Raw genomic sequence first — 20,345 nt, 5'->3', positions numbered from 1 at the left:
CAAGTGCTCCCAGTTAGCCCACAGACATAATCCCTCCAATAAGTTTGGTGCCTTCCCATACCTGAAACAATTCTGGAGGAGTCACCCAAGTGCCATCTTTATAAGATGTCTGAATGAACTTACATAGTTCTTAATTTGAACAAACAGTAGCTCTATTCTGAGTCTCTCCCTGGTCACTTAGCTCCTCACCCTGTCAACCCTGTAAAGAAACTCAACTTCCAAACCTTGCAGCTACAGTCTTATTCTGGAAAATGCTCACACTTTATGACAACAGATAAGGCTGGAGAATGTAGAATGACAGTTAAATAAAAAGCTTTGTCCCCACTTCTCCTTCATAAATCAGTTAATTGCCAACAACTTTGGACGGCACAGTGGTGCAGCGGTAGTGTTGTCGCCTCATAACAAGAGGTTCCCCGGTTCGATTCTCAGCTGGGGTGCCTTCTGTGTGGAGTCTGCATGTCCTCCCTGCGTTTGTGTGGGTTTCCTCCAGGTGCTCCGGTTTCCTCCCACATTACAAAGACATGCATCTGGAGCATTTCTCCCCGGGCCTCCGTTGAAAACTGGCTTTGTTCCAAGTTGGTCTTTCCTGGTTAACAAATGTTAATTAAATAAAATAAAGTTAAATAAACTTTGACATTTCCAGATGTATCTTATCCGTACCTGCAACCTTACAAATATGGAGGTCCTCTGACCACTGCAGTGAGTTCAGCTACTGTGATGGACCCCAGTCCATTACAAATGTAATGCACTCTGACTTGAAATGCATCATGTCCACTTCTTCCAGTGTCCCACCATCTTCCCAGCAGGGGTCAGCACTTGTCTATCTTCAGTTAGCACAGCCTATCTGAGGTGACAAACGTTTGTTAGAGCCTCTTTGAGGTCCCTCACATTCTACCTCCATGGCCTCTTCAAATTCTTCTCACAGTGAAGCTTTCACTTTGGCAACCAGTGAAATATGATTTTCTTGGCCTACTACTCACTCTCTTTCCAGGAAGGCCATCTTCTACATACTGGTAGCATCCTTCATTTCTGATGTGTGCTACTAGGTCTTAAGATTACATAAGTGACAGATACTGACCACACCTGACCAAAGCTGTGACTAAGGTCTTAAATATAGTCTAATCTGTCTCTGTGCCCACAGCCTCACTAAGAGCAGAAAGAGTAAGTAATCTTGGAGGTAGAACAGGAACTCATTCCACATAAGTAGCCTCTGCCAGACATTTCCAAGTGACCCTCTTGGACTGTTTGGGATTTGTCCAGTAACACCCCATCTGACAAATTCAGTTCACTACCAACACATGGTCAGTTAAGATCACTATCCTTATTATCATCTGTATGTGCAGAAAACAAGGCCTCAAGTCTGAGGACACAACCTGAACACAAAGTCTATTAATGACCTTTGGCCCAAGTTATACTAGTGCCAACTATACTTACAAGCATCCATGTAATCAGTTTAAGACATGCACAGAAGTCCATTAACCACTTCACCTTCTCAATTTTCAATTTAGAAGGTTATTCCTTCAAATTACACCCCTACAGGTGTCTCCATCTATTCCCTTGTCAACAACATTACCTGCTTGTAATAAACTACCAATCTTTTTAAAATCGTTTTTCTGGCTCTAGCCCCCCCTTGGGCTAGTAAGCCTCTCCCAGAGCAGCCTACTGACCCATTCATTCCATCAGGGTTGAGTCCAATGGCCTATTTGTCCCACCACAGGTAAAGTACAGCAGTGTAAGAACGTACCATAACAGTAGATGTTCTGCTTATCGCTGCTGCAGTATTCCTTGCAATAGGGATATCTTGCTGAGGATAACCATACATCCAGAAAGCAACCAAAGCCTGGGCCTTTCCAAGTGCCGTATGTCAGACGTTACGTCCTATGGTAGAGACATAAGGCACACAAGTGACGTATTAGTGACAAATCCTTAGAACTGAATTGCCCCAAGAAATGAGCAGCAGCCAATGAAGATGAAGAAAGATGATGCATGTACATCCAGAAAGAAAGACAAAGGAGACACCCTGGCCAGAAGGACAGAATACTGCAACAGTGATATGCAGGACATCTACCGTTATGGTAAGTTGTTACACAACTGTACTATGTCCTTCTTTAATCACCGCTGCAGTATTCCTTACAATAGGGACAGTACAGGAACTACTGAAAAAGATGGGAGGAGGAAGAAGGAACTGAGGAATCCTCGAAAACCCATGGAGGATGGACTTTGCAAAACTTGCTCTAGCCCTAGAAATTACATACAACTTGCAGTGCTTAGAAATGTATACACAGAAGACCAAGTGGCAGCTTCCATAATGTATCTAGCATCTAGACTTTTGAAAAAAGCTCCAGAAGAAGTAAATGCCCTAGTAAAATGAGCATGTACAGAAGCAGGAAGCTGTTTGCCATAAAAGGTATAACGAAAAGAAATGACTTACGAAATCAAAGAGGAAATGGTTTATTTAGAAACTGCTAAACTTAATTTCTTGTCCTGAAAAGAAACAAAAAGTTGCTCAGATTTCCTAGTAAATGTAGTCTCCTTTAAATAATATGAGCGGTCTATGGAAATTGAAAGACTGGAGAATCCTCTTACTACAATTTGAAAAGGAAAGAAAGGAGGGAAGGAAGATGAATGGTCGGATTCAAAAACACATACCTGATGAATTTAGGCATGGAGTCTGCATGTCCGCCCCGCGGTCGAGTGGCCTCTGAAAGACATGCGTGAATGGGCGTGCCTTCACTGAAGGTTGGGCATCGGTGGCAACTTGGCACCATAAATATCTACTGCCAATCATTAGCGGACCGGAATTCCACTGTGGCAACCCCTAACTGGGAAAAGCCGAAAAGACAAACAACATTTTATATAGGGGCAAGCTCTACAAACCCACATCATTTCATGGTATAACCTTGATTGTCTGAGGAAGAAATAATTATTAGGGAAGATCATGAGGTGGCTAGCAAGTTAGGAGACAAGCCAACAATAATTTTCAGGAAAGGTAAAAACTTAAAAGATTTCCTGGAAATGCCTGCTATTTCTTCCTCAGACAATCAAAATTTTATAATGAAAAGATGTGGGTTTTGTACCCGAGTATTTATCAATAGGAAGATGTATCAAATGCAAGGTAATTATAACTGTAATACAAAAAGAGTGGTGTATGCAGCGCTATGTTCATAGGTTCATACTAGGCTATCTGCCCTAGGGCATTTATAAGCCTAGCCAGAGTGTGTTTGGCTTTCGCCACCCATTTTAAATTAATTTTGCTATGCCTTTTTTTGAGGTTAGTATACTGTGCCTCTGTCTAACAGTGACACAGAAGTGATTAAACCTACAATCTCCCATCCACTCATCAAGATTCATCTTGAAGAGAGTCAATGTGGGACTCTGCCTAACTTGGACTGGGATTTTATTCCAGAGTGAAGGGAGCCTCTGGGTTATGAATCTATCCCTCCAGCATGTCCTATTTATTTCAGTGCTGAGGTTCAAGTCTCCGATAGGATTTGGATTTTCTGAGGTGCAGCATGTCCATTAATTCCGGGTTGGACATGGCTTTACACAGATCACCTCTGAGCAGGCGGTATGCCACTGAGTAGAGCTGGAGTTTCTTTAACCGGGCAGCATATGGCATCTGTTTGAGCCCTATGATCCTCTTGGTGAGGTACTTTTGGGGTCTTTCCAGTTGCTGCAGGTGTCTGGTAAGGTACATCCCAAAGGGGCATTGTACTCAATTATGGGCCTGAGGAGGGATGAGTAAAGAGGATGACCTCCCTGATCTAGATGTGAATCCCTTCATGATTAGGTGGGCTATATAAAATGTTTTTCTAACCACTTTGGCCACGTGGTTGTCAAATGAGAGATTGCTATCAACTTGGGTCCCCAGGTCCCTAATGACTTCTTCTGTACTTAATGGATTACCACCTATGTGGTAATTTGTGGGCACTTTGTTTTTGCCAAAGGGGATGACTATACATTTTTGGCGTTTAGCTTGAGGCCATGGCTCTGGCACCAGTTGTCTGTTTCTATGAGGCCCTTTTGGAGGATGCTTGTGTCGGCTGGAGAGTTGATTATGGCGCCCAGTTTGCAGTCATCTGTGAACTTGATCAGCCACAGTCCTTCCGTGTTGGCCTGTACTGCCGAGAAATATATACCGAACAAGAGAGGTCCCAGAACTGAGCCTTGTGGGACGCCACTTGTAACTGGTTTGGAGTCTGACATGGCTCCAGCAATTCTAACCATGTGGGTTCTGTCCTTGAGCCAGTTTGCAACCCATCTAGTGACATAGGGGTTTATATTTAAGCTGGTGAGCTTATCTATAATGCCCGAGTGGGGTATTGTATCGAAGGCTTTGCGAGGTCCAGGTAGGCTGTGTGGACCACCTTCCCTCGTCAATGGCCTTGGTGACTGTTTCAAAAATCGACCAGGTTTAAGAGGCAGGATCTGCCCTTAACAAAGCCAAACTGGGTAGGATCCAGTGTCTGTAGGTCCCCGATATCTTTATTTATGAGGTCCATGATGATCCTTTCCATAGCTTTGCAGACCAAGCTAGTCAGGCTTATGGGGCGATAGTTTCCAGGATCCGTTGAGGCACCACCTTTGTGGAGAGGGACCACTGTTGCTGCACGCCACTCTTTGGGTACATATCCTGTAGTAAGGCTAAGATTGAACAGTAGTTTTATGTTTGGGTTTAGCTCTTCTTGAGTTCATGTAGGACGCAGCCGGGACACCATCTGGTCCCATTGATGCTGTGTTTTTGCTTTGGAGAGGGCGGCTCTTACCTGAGCATCTGAGATGTCAGGGGCAGCACTTTGTTGGGATAGATATTTGCCCTTTTGGTGGGGGGGGGATGTTTGCACTGAACCTGTCAGCTAGGATGTTGGCAATATATGTGAGCTCGGTGTATTTCTTGTCATTTTGGACTAATTCTGAGCATATCTGGGAATTCCCACCCAGGTTCCTAACATAACTAAAGAAAGCCTTGTGATTATCCTTAGTGTCCTGTGCAATTTTTCTCTCGAAGCTGGCCTTAGATGATTTTATGAGTGCCCGTAGTTTTTTGCTAATACTGATCAGAGATGCCTTCCCTTTTGGGATTTTGCTCTATCATGTAGTAGCTTCCTCCTTCTATTGTATAGTTTGTTTATGGCTGGGGTCCACCAGACAGGACGTCTGCCTTTGGAGGATTGCGTCTTGGTTTTATTTGGGATTGCATGATCCATGCATTCCTGAAGGTGTTCATAGAATGCGTTTATGAAGGATTCTGTGGTCTGGGCCGTATTTTCCACAGGCCGGGGCTTTGAAGGATTGGTTTTGAGGCATGTGAAATTTGCTTTAGAGAAGTTTTTCACTTTGGTTTTATGGGCAGGGGGTGGGGTCAGGATGTGAATATCCAGTGAGATTAGTTTATGGTCTGATCTTACCAGTGAGGGATACAGTTCTGGTCTGGAGCATAGTGTCCCCATGTTGGTGATGATCAGGTCCTGTATGTTTTCCCCTCTTGTGGGAGTGGTAACAAGTTGTTCCATAGCATTTGAGTTTATAAATTCTAGGAACCTTTGGGCTAGGGTGTTGGAGCTAGAGTAATGCTCCCAGTCTATGTTTGGGTAGTTAATATAATGGTGTTTGGAGAGACCTTCATATTTTCCAGTATTCTCAGGAAGGCCAAGTGGGGTTCCTGTGTTTGGGAGGGTGGTCTGTAGCAGGCTATAAACTGGAAGGCAGTTTTACCCACAGTTAGTTGCACATGGATAGTCTCTGATGCTTGTGCCACCAACCTGGAGGTGTGGGTATCTTTAATATTGATACTCCCCCTCCTTTTGTGGTTCGGTCCAAGTTTTGGGGCCGAAAAGCATGGTATGAGGTATAACCTGGCAGTGCTGGGGTGCTCTCGGGAGCCTTGAACCAGGTTTCTGTTACTGCACAGATATCGATGTTCTCCATGCTAAGGAGAGTTTTGAGTGCGTGCATCTTGAGGTTTAGACTTCTGGCGTTGAGTAGCATTACTCTTAGTTTCTTATCCCTTGTGATACCTATGGAGATGGGTTTATCTTTTGAGCCTTGCCTAAAAAAGGCACTATGGGGGTAGCAAGAGCCTTTTCCAACATCCGAAAGCCCGGGGGTGACAGGTGCAATCGTGGCTTGTCGAGCATGTCATCCCAGGCTGACAGGCATTCAATCCCCTTTGAATGACACCAACACTTAAGCCAATTGTTGAAATTGATCATCTTGTCTTCATATTGTGGCATCATTCTTGGTGAGGGTAAGATGCTACTCAAGGTCAGCCTGGGCTACATGCTCAGAGAGCTCCTCTATGTCTCTTTTCATGTAGTCCAGGCTCAGGTCATTCACACCAGCATGGACAATAACTGAGTCATATTTGTACTTGCCTTGGAGTGACCTGAGTGCTTGTGTTATGTGGCGGATCCTAGCGCCTGACAGGCAGCTCACCGTGACCTTCTCCTTGTTCAGCCTGGTGCAGTGTGCCTGACGACAGAGTCACCTATTACAAGTGTATCATGTGTGTTGTTTAGCCTTAAGGGCTGTGACTGTTCGGCACACTGGCTTTGTGAGCTATGTGTTGCACGTGTTTTGTTTTGGGGTAGCGGTTGCTTGGGTGTCTACTTTGAAGGTCTCTGCTGCTTAGGCAGATTTTTATTTAGAGCCTCCGAGTATGTTTTTGTGTGTTTATGTGTTTGGTTTGTTGTCGTGGTAGGTCTATGTGAGACTGGAATTGTAGTGAGTGTGGTTTCCTTCTCCTCCTGACTGGTTATGCCAGTACTGAGTTGAGAGAGCTTAGCCTCCAGTTTGGCTATATGGTTGCATCTCTCACATGTGTTGGAATTTGTTGGGAGGAGGAGAGGGTTGTCTGTGTACATGAGGCAGTTGTAACATTGCCTCAAGATTCCCAGATTCACCAGCTGGACCGCAGAGGAGATTGACAACTGACCTTTGGACATGCTAGAATAGTATTGGGAATTCCTTTATAATTGAAAAAAGGGCCAATGGGGAACAAGGTGCTCAAGGGGAGTTTGTGAGGGTGTAGTGCTTTTAATTTTTTAGAGCTGACTTATATAATTGCTTTAGTGAGCAAGTGCCAGGTAATTTAAATGCAATGTGTTACAGGTAACTTAAATGCAAAAACGACAAACAGTAACTTTTTTCAAGTGAAACAAGGAAATAAGTACAGTAAGAAATGCAGATATCACTAGGGATCCACAGAAGTGCTAAAAGGCCGCGTTTTAGGTGGAATTAGCATTTCAGGGAAATAAACAAACAACAAGCATACAAATAAAGCTAGATTCAGCAGGCCTGGATCTAGTCTGTCCTACAGCAAACAAGGTGTACCAATTTCAGTAAGAAACAGTTAGAATATGCAGGCACTATAAGCCTCTAACCAGAAATTCCCTGCTCGGAAGGGCAGAGTCCAGCCTCTCCTCCCACAAGAGTGCAGATCACAGTCCTTCTTAACGTAAAATAACTGGCCTGAAGCCCAAGTGTTTAAACCAGAACTAATACACTTTTAGAATAACAGACACTGAGCTCTCAATCAGCAGTTCCCAACTTAGAAGGATGTAAGCTACCTGTCCTGCCACCACAGTGCAGGCACAAACCTTCCTAATGTAAAACAACTGGTCTGAAGCCCAAGTGCTTAATACAAAAGACTTAGAAATGATAGCTACACTTTAATCAAGTTACTACCAGCAGTAATAAATACAACTGAATACTTTAAAGAATGCCTGGATTAGTGCTCAAGTTATACAAACAAAGCTAGATTCAGCAGGCCTGGATCTAGTCTATGTTACAGCAAACGAGGTGTACCAATTTCAGTAAGAAGCAGTTCAAATATGCAGGCACTATAAGCTTTAACCAGAAATTCCCAGCTCAGAAGGACAGAGTCCAGCCTCTCCTCCCACAAGAGTGCAGAACACGAACCCTCTTAATGTAAAATAACTGGCCTCAAGCCCAAGTGCTTAAACCAGAATTAATACACTTTTAGAATAACAGACACTGAGCCCTCAATCAGCAGTTCCCAACTTAGAAGGATGTAAGCTACCTGTTCTGCCACTACAGTGCAGACCACAAACCTTCCTAATGTAAACTGAAGCCCAGGTGCTTAAACTAAAAGGCTTACAATGAGTTATACCAAGCAGTAATAAATACAATTGAGTACTTTTAAGATGAAAAGCAAAATAAAGTAGGAAAAACACAAATACAGTAAAAGCAGATACATTTTTTTTTTTTTTTGGAAAGAGAGAAAGGAGTAGCAGAAACTAAGCTGATTGGCCTTCTCAAATGCTCTCCCTGTACTGGGTAGAATGAGGTAATGACACTAGACTGGGAGGAGGGTCCCAGATCAAATTTACAATAGGGCGGGCAACTGCAAAGCCACCAACTATAAAACACTATACCAACAGGGAGGAAGGGTGGGAAACAAACTGCAGAAATGTTACTCACAGCTGAAAAGCAGCAGTGAGCCTTTAAATGAAAGACTTAAACAGCTAAAGGAGCCCCTAGAAAAAAGAGTTTAACTGCAACAAGTTATCATAAACAAACAACCCAACAGATGCTTAATAAGAGTGGACAATTTCCAGTTAATACCTCACACACAGAGAAACTAGCTAGAAAGAAATACACAGTACACAAAGTGCTATAAACAACAAAGAAATAAAGAACAAAATAAACAAAACAGGATACTTAATGTTATATATTATAGCTCCGAGTTTGCTGAGTGTCCTTCCTTCAATCAGCTCACTGTAAAATGGCTGAACACTCACAACTGAGCTTCTTAGGTAACAGAAAGTTGAAACCTGAGACAGCTTTTAAGAAAGAAACCTCAAAGAACCAATGAGGTGCTTAGTCTAAGCTGTAGTCCAGGAGACCTCAGTCAGCCAATGACCTCAAACAATTCTCTCTCACTGAAATGCCTGATGGCTTTGGCTAAAACAAGATGTCCCTGAATTATGTGCTCAGACACACAGCCTCCACAAACACTAGGCCCAAATACAAGCCTGAATATGGAAATGCTACAGATATCCCCACTACTTAGAACAAACTGCAGAAATGTTACTCACAGCTGAAAAGCAGCAGTGAGCCTTTAAATGAAAGTTTTAAACAGCTAAAGGAGCCACTAGAAAAAAAGAGTTTAACTGCAACAAGTTATCATAAACAAACAACCCAACAGATGCTTAATAAGAGTGGACAATTTCCAGTTAATACCTCACACACAGTGAAACTAGCTAGAATAAATACACAGTACACAAAGTGCTATAAACAACAAAGAAATAAAGAACAAAATAAACAAAAAACAGGATACTTAATGTTATATATTGTAGCTCCGAGTTTGCTGGGTGTCCTTCCTTCGATCAGCTCACTGTAAAATGGCTGAACACTCACAACTGAGCTTCTTAGGTAACAGCAAGTTGAAACCTGAGACAGCTTTTAAGAAAGAAATCTCAAAAGAACCAATGAGGTGCTTAGTCTAAGCTGTAGTCCAGGAGACCTCAGTCAGCCAATGACCTCAAACAATTCTCTCTCACTGAAATGCCTGATGGCTTTGGCTAAAACAAGATGTCCCTGAATTATGTGCTCAGACACACAGCCTCCACAAACACTAGGCCCAAATACAAGCCTGAATATGGAAATGCTACAAATATCCCCACTACTTAGAACAAACTGCAGAAATGTTACTCACAGCTGAAAAGCAGCAGTGAGCCTTTAAATGAAAGTTTTAAACAGCTAAAGGAGCCACTAGAAAAAAAGAGTCTTGCACCCCCTTTTATGTGGGCAGGACGGAAAGGGGGTTAAAATATATCATAAGGGAACATGTGTATGCCATTTCTAAAGCACAAGAAACAAATGCTCTGGCTAGGTACACTAAATGGCATGCTACACATTGTTTTAAATTTGCTGTTTTGGAGAAGTTGATTGAAAATCCAAGGGGTGGTCCTACGGGGCTGTATTTGGACAAAAAGGAACTGCTGTGGCAATTGAAATGTAATACAAGTGTGAGTCCAGGCTTAAGTGAGTTGATACCTGTTCAGCCAGTTTTAAAGCTTAAAGCTTTTCAGACATGAGTGTTCTTATACTTATATATTTTTGTTAATGATTATTTTAATGGCTGTTTAGTCTTTTTTTTTTCATTTTTCATCTTTTTTAAGTATATTTTTCAGTGGTTCTGTTAGTATTATGTGATGTATTATACAATGCTTATAATTATGTGTGGGCTCTTTGAATGTGATACATTGGAAGTCACATGATGACAGGATGCGTTTTAAATATGGTGGACTATTCAAGTGAATCTCATCTGATGAAGTCTGTTTATCACAGACAAAACCGCTAATCGTGGTCGTTTTAGTGAATAAAGTTTGACTTGTTGATGTTTCTGTCTCCTGCCGCTTTTTATTGTGGATTCTTTAGGTGGAAAGTGAAGTCCACACTAAAAAGCAGCAGCGTAGTAAATTCCAGGTCCTGTAGAAGAACCTGCAGAGAATGGGCCTGAATAAGACAGTCTTACAGATAGGGAAAAATCTGTATATCATGGAGTCTTTTTTCGTAGCACTTGGAAGCTCCTATGATCAGAGCACTACCCCAAGGCTCCCTTGTTGTGTGTATCTTGTACTGATACCACCAAACCAATTTAGACGTGTGTCCAAATAGCTTTAGCCAAATCGAATCAGCAGGTCGCACTCCGAGCTTAACACAGATCTTAACAGATTTTTATTCAAAATGCTGCAGAAGATTCTCCTGTACAATCAAAAAAAGACACAGTGACTCGATTTTTCTTCAAATAAGATTCTCCTTTATTGTATGATCTTTTCAGAAGTTAGGTGACTAGTTACACATCACGGAGTCTGCAAAATATAGACAGTTGGTAAAAACCCTTAGTACCACTGAAAGGTCAAAAGGGCACATCAGAAAACTAGCAATGCAATGAAGAAATAAATAACCATAACAATTTCCTGAAGAGAGGGCGAATAGGAATATGCAGACAGGCATCCTTCAGGTCCAGGGAAACCAGAAATGCCTGAGGAAGATGCAAAGGGAAAACACTGAAGGAAGGAAGCTTCAGAAAAGTGTTCAGAAATGGAGAGGTCTAGTATGGGTCTTCAGGAGCTCACCTTTCTGGGAGCTAAAAATTTCCTGGAGTAAGAGGTGACCCTGGTTGAATAGTACCTTCAGCCAAGAGGGCCTGAAGAAGGAGAAGAAAATGCAGTAACTGTCAAGAAGGAGGTTGAGGAATCACTAAAAATAGAGGACAGAATTCCATATCACAAAAGAATCATTGTGAATTATGGCTAAAACCCCAAAGAATCTGTGATGATCTGATGCCAAAAGGGAAGGACAGAGTTAACCTTTGGGAAAGATGAAGCTGGCTGAGGGGAAAAGGACTGTCAAATAGAAGTTGACTTGTCCGGAAAGTAAGACCTCTGTCCCCAGCAGTCTTGACCAGGCTTCTCTGAAAAAAAACTTTTTAGTGGTTCTTTTACCCTTTAAAGGCTGCTTATGCTGTTTATGCACAAAGTATGCCTTAGAGGGGTAATTCCTCTGCTACCTAAGAATAGGCAATAGGGCATTCTGTTTAAGGTCTTGCTCCTCTCTTTATCTCGTAAAGCTTTAAAGAGATATGGTGCAGCAGAACCAAACAAGTATTAGGTATTTTGCCTTCACATGCTCTGGTAAGAATTGAAGCCAAAGCCAGGAATACCTACTAATGATGGACCCCGATGCAGCCACCTTAGATGAAGCAACAGCAGCATCATAGTGACATTTGATGGAATGGTGAGCTACTTGTGACGCAGAACTCAATAAAGAAAGAGCATGTCAGCCAACACCCCCCCCCCCCAGTTTGGCAGGAAGGGCAAGTACATACCTAGTCATAAGTGCCCAATAACTGATGGCCCTGAAAGCTAAGGTACTACATGTATATGCCTTCTTACCATACATATCCATTAGTCTAGTATCCTTGCCTGAAGATAAGAGTTTGGATGAGGCAAGCAGCTTAGTAGGAGGTTCTGAACCCTGTCTTACTGCTATAAAGTAACCAGGTACTTCTTCCTTTACATGTGTCTGAAGACTCCCCTAGGCCCTTCCAAAACCACTAGCTGTGGTTCCCTTCTTATCCAAGTGGATGTCAGCTCAGAATCAGAGGATGTGCGAGTAACATGCCTCATGCCAGCACCCAACAGGGTTGTAACATAGGGAGCAGGCATCAGAGTTAGACAGTCCTTGCACTCTTCAAGTGACCCTGCAGAGACATCTGGCAGAGGCTGGACAGCAGAAGTATCCATTTGCATATTTTTTTTACTTCTTTTTCAAAGGCAGCTGGACATCCGGGAAGATTCAGCAGCCATAGTCCTATGAGTGAGTAATTTCAAACACTAATTCTCTAAATAGACAAACAGAAGAAAGATGGCTGTGCAGGGTCTTAGGAACAAAAGCATGGCAAATATCACACTGTTTGTGAGCATGGTCTGCACCCAAATAAAAAAAGGCAATTCTCATGTCTACCCTTCTGGGTCAAATCTGCCTCCCACATTCACATTTCCCATTTCTGGATGACATGTACCTAAAATAAAACAAAAAAATTAGAAAAATGGAAGAGTCACTAGAGATGATGAAGAACAATGGACCATGCACAAGTGCAAATCCAGAATACGAGTAACGTGGTTACGCAAAGCCCAGTGTTTTCCATTATCACCTGAAATGGCTACCGTCACTAAATGTGATAAAAGTAAAACACTTTGCATTATTGCTGAGAACATCTCTAAGCTATTTGTGACACTAATTAGAAAAATTCTTAATAGTGGATGAATAACACACCGTTCAAATGTGGAACAGTGAGGAACGCAGACTTTTTAAGACTTAAAATGAGGAACATTCCTCATAATGAGGTCTCTTGAAAGGCATGAGCAACAATAATAGGTTTTCTACGCATTATTTTAGCTTTGCCCTTGATTATTGAACAAAGAAGCTGAGATCTCTGGCTGACAAACGGCAGCACCTAGATTTTACACAACTGCATAATGTTCTGAAAGCAATGCAAAAACACTGGTGCAGTCCAATATTTTCTATTATTGCTGAGTCACCAATGTGGTATTTTTCTGCACTAGGCTTAGAGATCTGTACAAGAAAAACTACTTTCAGACTAAATTCAAAACAGAACATTCGGACAGGTGGCAAAGAAGTCCGAGGATATGGCACTTGTACATCACTTATACACCTTACCCCTTGGATGTATGACAGATGTCTCATGTGCAGCTCTTGGAAGGGGCCCAGGCTTCGGTATGCTGGCTGGACGTATGGCTATTCTAGGCACGAGCTCCCTATAGTAAGGAATATTGTGACCATGATTAAAGAAGTACATCCGATAGCAGGATTATGATATTGTCACTTTCACCTGTTCAAAAGGCTTAGAAAGCCATTCATGTGTTTGCTCATTACTCACTAATTACCCATTTTCAAGTTTATGATCTGAAGTCTCACTCAGTCTTGGCACCTACCCTTATCCAGCTTCCTGTCTTGCATCCACCCATCCCCTCTAAAAAAAAAAAAAAAAAAAACAGCACCTTCCTTTATCCTTAAGGATATTGTTCTCTCTTTTCACAATAATGAGTAATTGTGAGTAAAACCCGAGTTTAGTGTACTGCCACTATGCCAAACAAGAAACCACATCATTTACCTTAAGCTTCCGTTTTCTGTAGGTGTCTTCAACAGGTGAGGGAGGCTGGGGACCACCGTTGAGATCTGTGACAGTGTAGTCCATGAGTGTGTGAGGAGGAACATTCAGCAAGCTAGTTTTCCATTCAATCTGTAACACAGAAAACCATGACTTATTATTCTGTACCTTTTTATGCATTATGAACTCTTTTTTAAGTTTTCCTAATACTTTGATTGACATGTACCCCCTCCATCCATATCAATTAAGAACTGTCCTGCAGACTTGTCAGGGGTCATTTCAAAGCTTCCTTTCACAAAGAAATGAGTAGACAGTCAACATCAGCCAGAAGTTCGCAGCTGTCACTATCAGTGGCGTGGCAGATCTGTAATACGAGAAATCCCAGCATAAAGTGACACATGCTCCTGCAAAATTTCTGACTGAGATCAATAAGTCAGACAAGTAAAATGAAGTAGAGTTTTTTGGTGTACTCTGAACATTAAAGCGCACTCGATAGAAATTTGTCTTTCAAGATCTCAGTTATGGTTAATGTTACACCTTTCACTTAAAGAATAACTTTTCCAACAAAACATACAAAATGTTTGTTTCTTTTTAATTTTTTTTTTAACAAACAAATGTTGTAATTTTAATTCACAGTGGTTTAGTGCTAGATGTCTTCATCAAAGTTCCAGTGTCCTGCATCAGTCCTGACTTCTGGTCAAGGTCTGTGTTGAGGTTTGCATGTTGCTCCCATGACTGCGTGGGGTTTTTCCTAGTACTCTGACTTCTCCTCTAACCTCACAAAATCCTGCTTGCTGACTGGATGTGGTATAAGAAATCTACATATACATATAATTGAATTAATGAAGGACATCACCTCATACGATCATAGGAAGTTAGTAGGCTAATGGTCCTAGGGCCCTTACAAGCCTAGCCAAGTTCTACCCTTATTCCCATGATCAGCATCTATTGCCCCTCTCCAAGTGGGACAGAGATGGAACCCCCAGGGCAAATTCACGGTCACCCATCCAATCTTCCAGATTTCGCTTGAAGAAGGCCAATGAGGTGCTCTGTTTGACATGAAGTGGGAGTCTGTTCCAAAGGAATGGTATCCTATGGGAGACAAATCTGTCCCTCCAGCAGGTTCTATTACTGTCAAATACCAGGTTATGGTCCTTAGTGAGTAACCCTTGTACCATTTCACTTACAGAGATGCAGTATTTACAATAAAGTAGGGTCAAAGATTCCCTTGTATGCAAGGCAGACATCTCCTCTGAGCAGTCTGTATGAAATTACATAGTGACTGATTTTAGATGATCCACACAGGACAGATGATGAAGACCTTGAATTTTCCTTGTGAGGAACATCTGTGGTCCCACCAATTGCTACAGGTGCTTGGAAAGTTACATACCAAAAGGGGCACTATACTCAATTGCTGGCACTGTACTCAATTACTGGACAGATAAGGGAAGAAAACTTTTTTTTTTTCCTTGAGACAATGCCCTTACTTATGAGATGAGCCATATAGAATGCCTTTCTTACCACTGTGGACACATGGTGGTCAAAGGTAAGGTTGCCGTCAACCTGTGCCCAGATCTCTCACCACTGAGTATGTACTTAAGGTGTTGCTATTGATGTGGTAGTTAGCAGGAACATCACCCTTACTGAAAGGGATGATAATACATTTTTTGCATTGAGTTTAAGGCCATGACTTTGGCACCAATCATTTGTGTAAGACTCTCTTGAAGGATGTTGACATCATTTGGAGATTCTATGTCTGCTCCCAGTTTGCAGTCATCAGAAAACTTTGCCAGCCACAGACCTTTAGTTTTTTCTTGCACTTCAGAGAAAAAGATTCCAAACAGTAGAGGTCCCAGGACTGATCCCTGTGGAACACCACTGCTTACAGGTCTGCAGCTGGAGGTGGATTCCTCTAATTTGACTATATGGGTTCTATCAGTGAGCCATTTAGCGACATATCTAACAATATAAGGGTTGATACCTAGCTGGGTGAGTTTGTCAATGATGACTGAGTGGGGGAGTGTCAAATGCCTTGGCTAAGTCTAGGTAGGTTGTATACACAGATTTCCCCTCGTCCAGGGCCTTGGCTATTGTCTCGAAGAAGCCGACCAGGTTTAACAGGAATAATCTCCCTTTGACAAATCCAGACTCAGTAGAGTCAAGTGTTTGGAGAGTACCTATATCTTCTTTGTTGATAAGGTCTATGATGATTCACTCCACAGCCTTGCAGATAAGGCTAGTGAGGTTAATAGATCTATAGTTCCTAGGGTCAGTGGAAGCACCATCTTTATGCAAAGGAATAACATTGGCCATTTTCCATTCAACTGGGACAAGCCAGTGCCTAGACTATGACTGAAAAGAGTACCCAATGGTGTTGCTAATTCTTGTTGAAGCCCATGTAAAACGCGGCCTGGGATGTTATTGGGTACCACAGATGCTGTGTTTTTGGCTTTAGAGAGGGTGTCTACAACCTACTCGTTACAGATACAAGGTAGGGGACAGGTGGTAGGGATGTCATAGGGTACGCGTGGTTGTAACAGGGGAGTGAAGTTTTCACAGAACCTGTCGACCAACAGGTTAGGTATGTCCACAGGCTCAGTATATGCGGTATCATTAACTACCGGTTCGGCACAAACCTGGGCCTTTCCTTTTAGGTTACAAATGTAACTGAAGAATACGTTATAGTTGTCTTTAGTTGAGGAAGCTAATTTGGATTCATAGTTTGCTTTGGAGGACTTCACAAGACTTCTTATTTGCTTGTTTAAGCTGAGGATGGAGTGTTTCCAGTTTAGGCTCGCTCCCTCTTACTCTTAGACAGCGATTTTTTCCTGTTATTGTAAAGCCTGTTAATGGCAGCTGTCCACCAGGCAGGTTTGCTCTTCCTTGAGCAGCTTGTTTTGATCCTATCAGGTACGGCCGTGTTACCCTAAAACATTTGCACTAGCATGTTCAAAATCATACATTATGAAAACCAGTTGAAAGAGACTCAATACATACTTCAGTGCAACTTTTACCAGGATACTTGGGCGGTAGAAATGCCAGGTTTTATGGAGCTCACAGCATTCCACCAATTGTCAAGTGATCCCACCCGCCTTCCAGGAGGCTTCCATAAACATTCAGTGTAATAATCAGATATTACTACATAATTTGCTACAAAACATTTTCTCATATCAGAGAATAATGACATGAGAATTAACTCCAGTCAGACAAAAGGAATGAGATAACCACACAACACAAAACTCAGAAGTATCCATTCAAATCATGCAACAAAAGTTCATTAATGTTTTGTTTTTTTTAATATTTTTTCTTCTGACTCAGAAGGCCATTCATATGACCCTGAATCAAAATAGACCAAATAAATACCCAACTCAATTCCTTCACTACTGCACTTCCTACTATCTGCAACACATAAGCTGTTCTGTTTCCTATCTACACCCCTTCTTTTTTCCAAACAAGCAGCACTGAGTCTGGCAAACTTCCTGCACAGAGGACTCACAGCCAGTGTCAACATAATCCACAAGGGGTGTAGTCAGAACTTTCCACAAAACCCCAAATGTTTCCCCTCCCACATATCTACCATTTAAAAATGCATACATATGTGCATACGTAGGTCACTATACACATAAATGAATAAGTGCTTCCAATTCCCAAGGTGAGCAGTGTTGCACACGAATCACATTTATGGCTCTGCTCAGTGACAGTTACAGTATTTTTTTTATAGTGATTACCCCCGTAAGTGTTAAAATGTGTGGTGCTTAGGGAGAGTTATGCTGTTAGCGCCAAGTAAACTATTAAGCCTGGGCCCTTAGAAAAGAAATTCTACGATCTGATAGTGAGTGGGCTATATTTCGTAGATGAAACATGGCAAAGACTTGTAGTAATTTTAAGGAGGTGATCAAAATAATAGGTTTTCCACAAACCCAGCTATTTCACTAGATGTGAATGACCCCCCCCCCCCCCGAGATTCATGGAAAAAAGGTGCACAGTGCTAGCAAACAAACTTCTCTGTATTTACTCTAGCCGGAATATATCCCTGATGATGCTACCTAAAAGAAGACTTGAACCTGAAAATAACTTCTTTCTTATAAGCCTCACACATGTTCTGGGAAGGCCAAGCTTCTGCAGCACATATATCCTTTAAGATTTACATTTGTTAACTAGGTCAGACTCACGGCAGAACCAAGGTGGTAATATTCATATGGACAAGGGGAAATTTGGCTATCACAAGTGAGAAATTCCTGCACTGCGTTGCGGGTAGGGGAATACATGTCTGACGCATGAAGAACGCAGAAAATATCCTTGATAAAACTCAAAAATAAAATAATGAAAAAAAACTGCAGCAAATGGTATGCAAATAAATACTTCCAGGATGCCTGCCTGGTGAAGTTTTAGTGGACATAAGTAATGAAAGTTACAAGGATTCTGAAAATGAGAAAGATTAGAGCAAAGAAATGGATACAATACAGTCATCAGCCAGGAGAAAAAAAAATGCCCACTGCCAGCTATTAAAAGATGGCCACTATCTATACGCCAGGATAAGCACAGATGCCAAGAAGGGCAGGGTTCACAGCCTGGTGATGCTGAGAGGTCAGACAGCACAGAGTGCAAGAAAGCAGGAAGACAACTGTAGAAAAACATTACTATGCAGCAGCTGTTAGTGAAGGAGATAAAGCCATGGCAAATAAAGATACCAGATGGAATTTATTTCAGAAAGCAAGGGACCCCTGACAGCTGCACTGGAAAAGCTTTTGCCGCAACTGGGTTTTTCATTCTATCGTATTAGATATATTATACATCTTGACACAAAGGCTTTTACAAACACTAACTCTGAATTCTTTGAGTCTGCATCTCAGATTGTTAATGCTTTTGAAGAAAAAAAAATAAGACAGCCTGAGGAAAGGCTATGGGCAGAATTCATAAATATCATCACGAGGAGTACAGATCAGCAACCCTTTTGTATTTAGTGATAGCCCTAACATGGCGCTTTTGCACAAGGATATGCAGTACTGCTTCAGGCTGTCTCCTAGATCATACTACATTTTAATGTGGCAGTTGGAGGGCTCTTGGTTATATACTCGGCTAATGGACACTGAGTCCTTTACAAGCCTAGCCAAGCATTGCAATTTTATCCCTCAAGTTTATGTGCCTTAGAGATTATTTTAAGGAGTATACATAAGCTAGGGCAAGATTTACAGGCTGCTTCTGACCATTAGAGACATAGGTGATGCATATATTAATTAGCCATGTACTCCCTCACCAAGAACTGCCTCCAGAAAGGCATCTACGTGACAAGCAATTCATAGAACCACTTGGCCATGTAGATTAAGATGGCCGCCCCTTCCATGTCAGGGTAGTTGGTCAGGTTCATCCATCACTGTAGAGGTAAGTACTAGAGAGTCTGTAGGTAAGCTAGGGTTAGGAGGTGTACGTCTGAGCATATGCAAGTGTGAGTGCATGTCCATCTGGGAAGTAGCAATGGGGGGGTTACATTGTTACATTAGGCATATGTGTGTCTGTATGTTTTTTTGTGTTTGTGTTGGGGTGGCTGTCATTTCTACAGATACCTAGAATAATGAGCATACCCTGCAACACTGAGTGGAGAGAAACACTAGCCACCAGGAATAATTCTTAAAAGATGTGCCTGAGTGGCACTTAAGCAGAATTGGTATTGGGGGGTGGGGTACTGCTAGGTACCAGGGATAACTCTTATGTCTGTAACCTAATGGCACTTTAACAGTATGGGGATGGGGGGGACCACTAGACACCAGGGGAAATTCTTATTTCTGTACCTTAAAAGCACTTTAACAGTAAAGGGATCAAGAGGAAACACTAATGTCTCATGCTCAAGCTGCATGGGCGTAATAGGGGGGACACTACATACTAGGGATTTGTTTTAAAAACTACATGATTAAAAAATAATAAATAAATGCATATGGAGAAAAGGGATGTGAACCATGCACTCTTTACACAAGAAACCCCGACATTAGAAGCTGCACTAATTGATGCTTTAATGCACCAGGTGCTTGTTACCTACATATTTAAGAGCATGGGCATTATGTCGTCGTGTACAAGGGAGAGGGCAGGGAAATGTTAGGCATAGCTCCCAACTTCATAAGCTTTTGTCCTAGTATGCATTTACTGAAGGATACGCAGTGTGAAACTTGAATGTCTGGCATTCTGGACTGACTCTAATCATCCCCGAATTACCATGGCAGAGGAAAGGACATCGTGGACATTCTGACAGCAGGTTATTCGGTATGCGGTGTGTGTTTTGTTGCTTGCGCGATGCAGTTGCCACAGTTAACTACCACAGGAAGTGCTGATCTGCCCTTTGTAGTTTACTGCGATTCACAGACATGGAAAACAGCCAGTAATGAGGACGCTGCTCAATGCGGCTAATGCGTCCATGAATCTGTTTTTAAATTCATTTTAACACTCTGTATTTGCTTTAGCTAAGGTCTTTAAGCCTACATTAGTAATTCTAGTACAGAGTTACACTGCATCTTGCTGTTTACATGGTACCTATTGGTATTAAACCCTAGTTTCATTCTTACGTACCAAGTGTATGTCAGGGTACTTCAAGACCAGCACTTACATTAAAGCAGTTCCAGGCTCTTTCCTTCCCACCCACCATGTTGGAGTCTGTTCTTAAACCCAGTGTATCTATTGTGCCTGCCCCTTA

General features: G+C 42.0%; 1 protein-coding gene across 2 annotated transcripts in view; it reads right to left on the bottom strand.

Annotated features, from left to right (window-relative positions):
• Positions 1-20,345, bottom strand: part of ACP6 (acid phosphatase 6, lysophosphatidic) — a 725,976-nt gene that overhangs the window by 634,576 nt on the left and 71,055 nt on the right. For both annotated transcript variants that reach the window (XM_044072107.1, XM_044072108.1), the window contains exon 2: positions 13,667-13,795. In XM_044072107.1, coding sequence (XP_043928042.1) covers positions 13,667-13,795 — 129 coding nt within the window. The remainder of the gene's footprint in view (positions 1-13,666; positions 13,796-20,345) is intronic.

This window comes from Protopterus annectens, chromosome 5.part0 (genome assembly GCF_019279795.1).
Source record: "Protopterus annectens isolate FY-2018-M chromosome 5.part0, PAN1.0, whole genome shotgun sequence".
In the NCBI taxonomy this organism is placed as follows: Eukaryota; Metazoa; Chordata; order Ceratodontiformes; family Protopteridae; genus Protopterus; species Protopterus annectens.
This window is presented reverse-complemented; position numbering and strand designations above follow the sequence as displayed.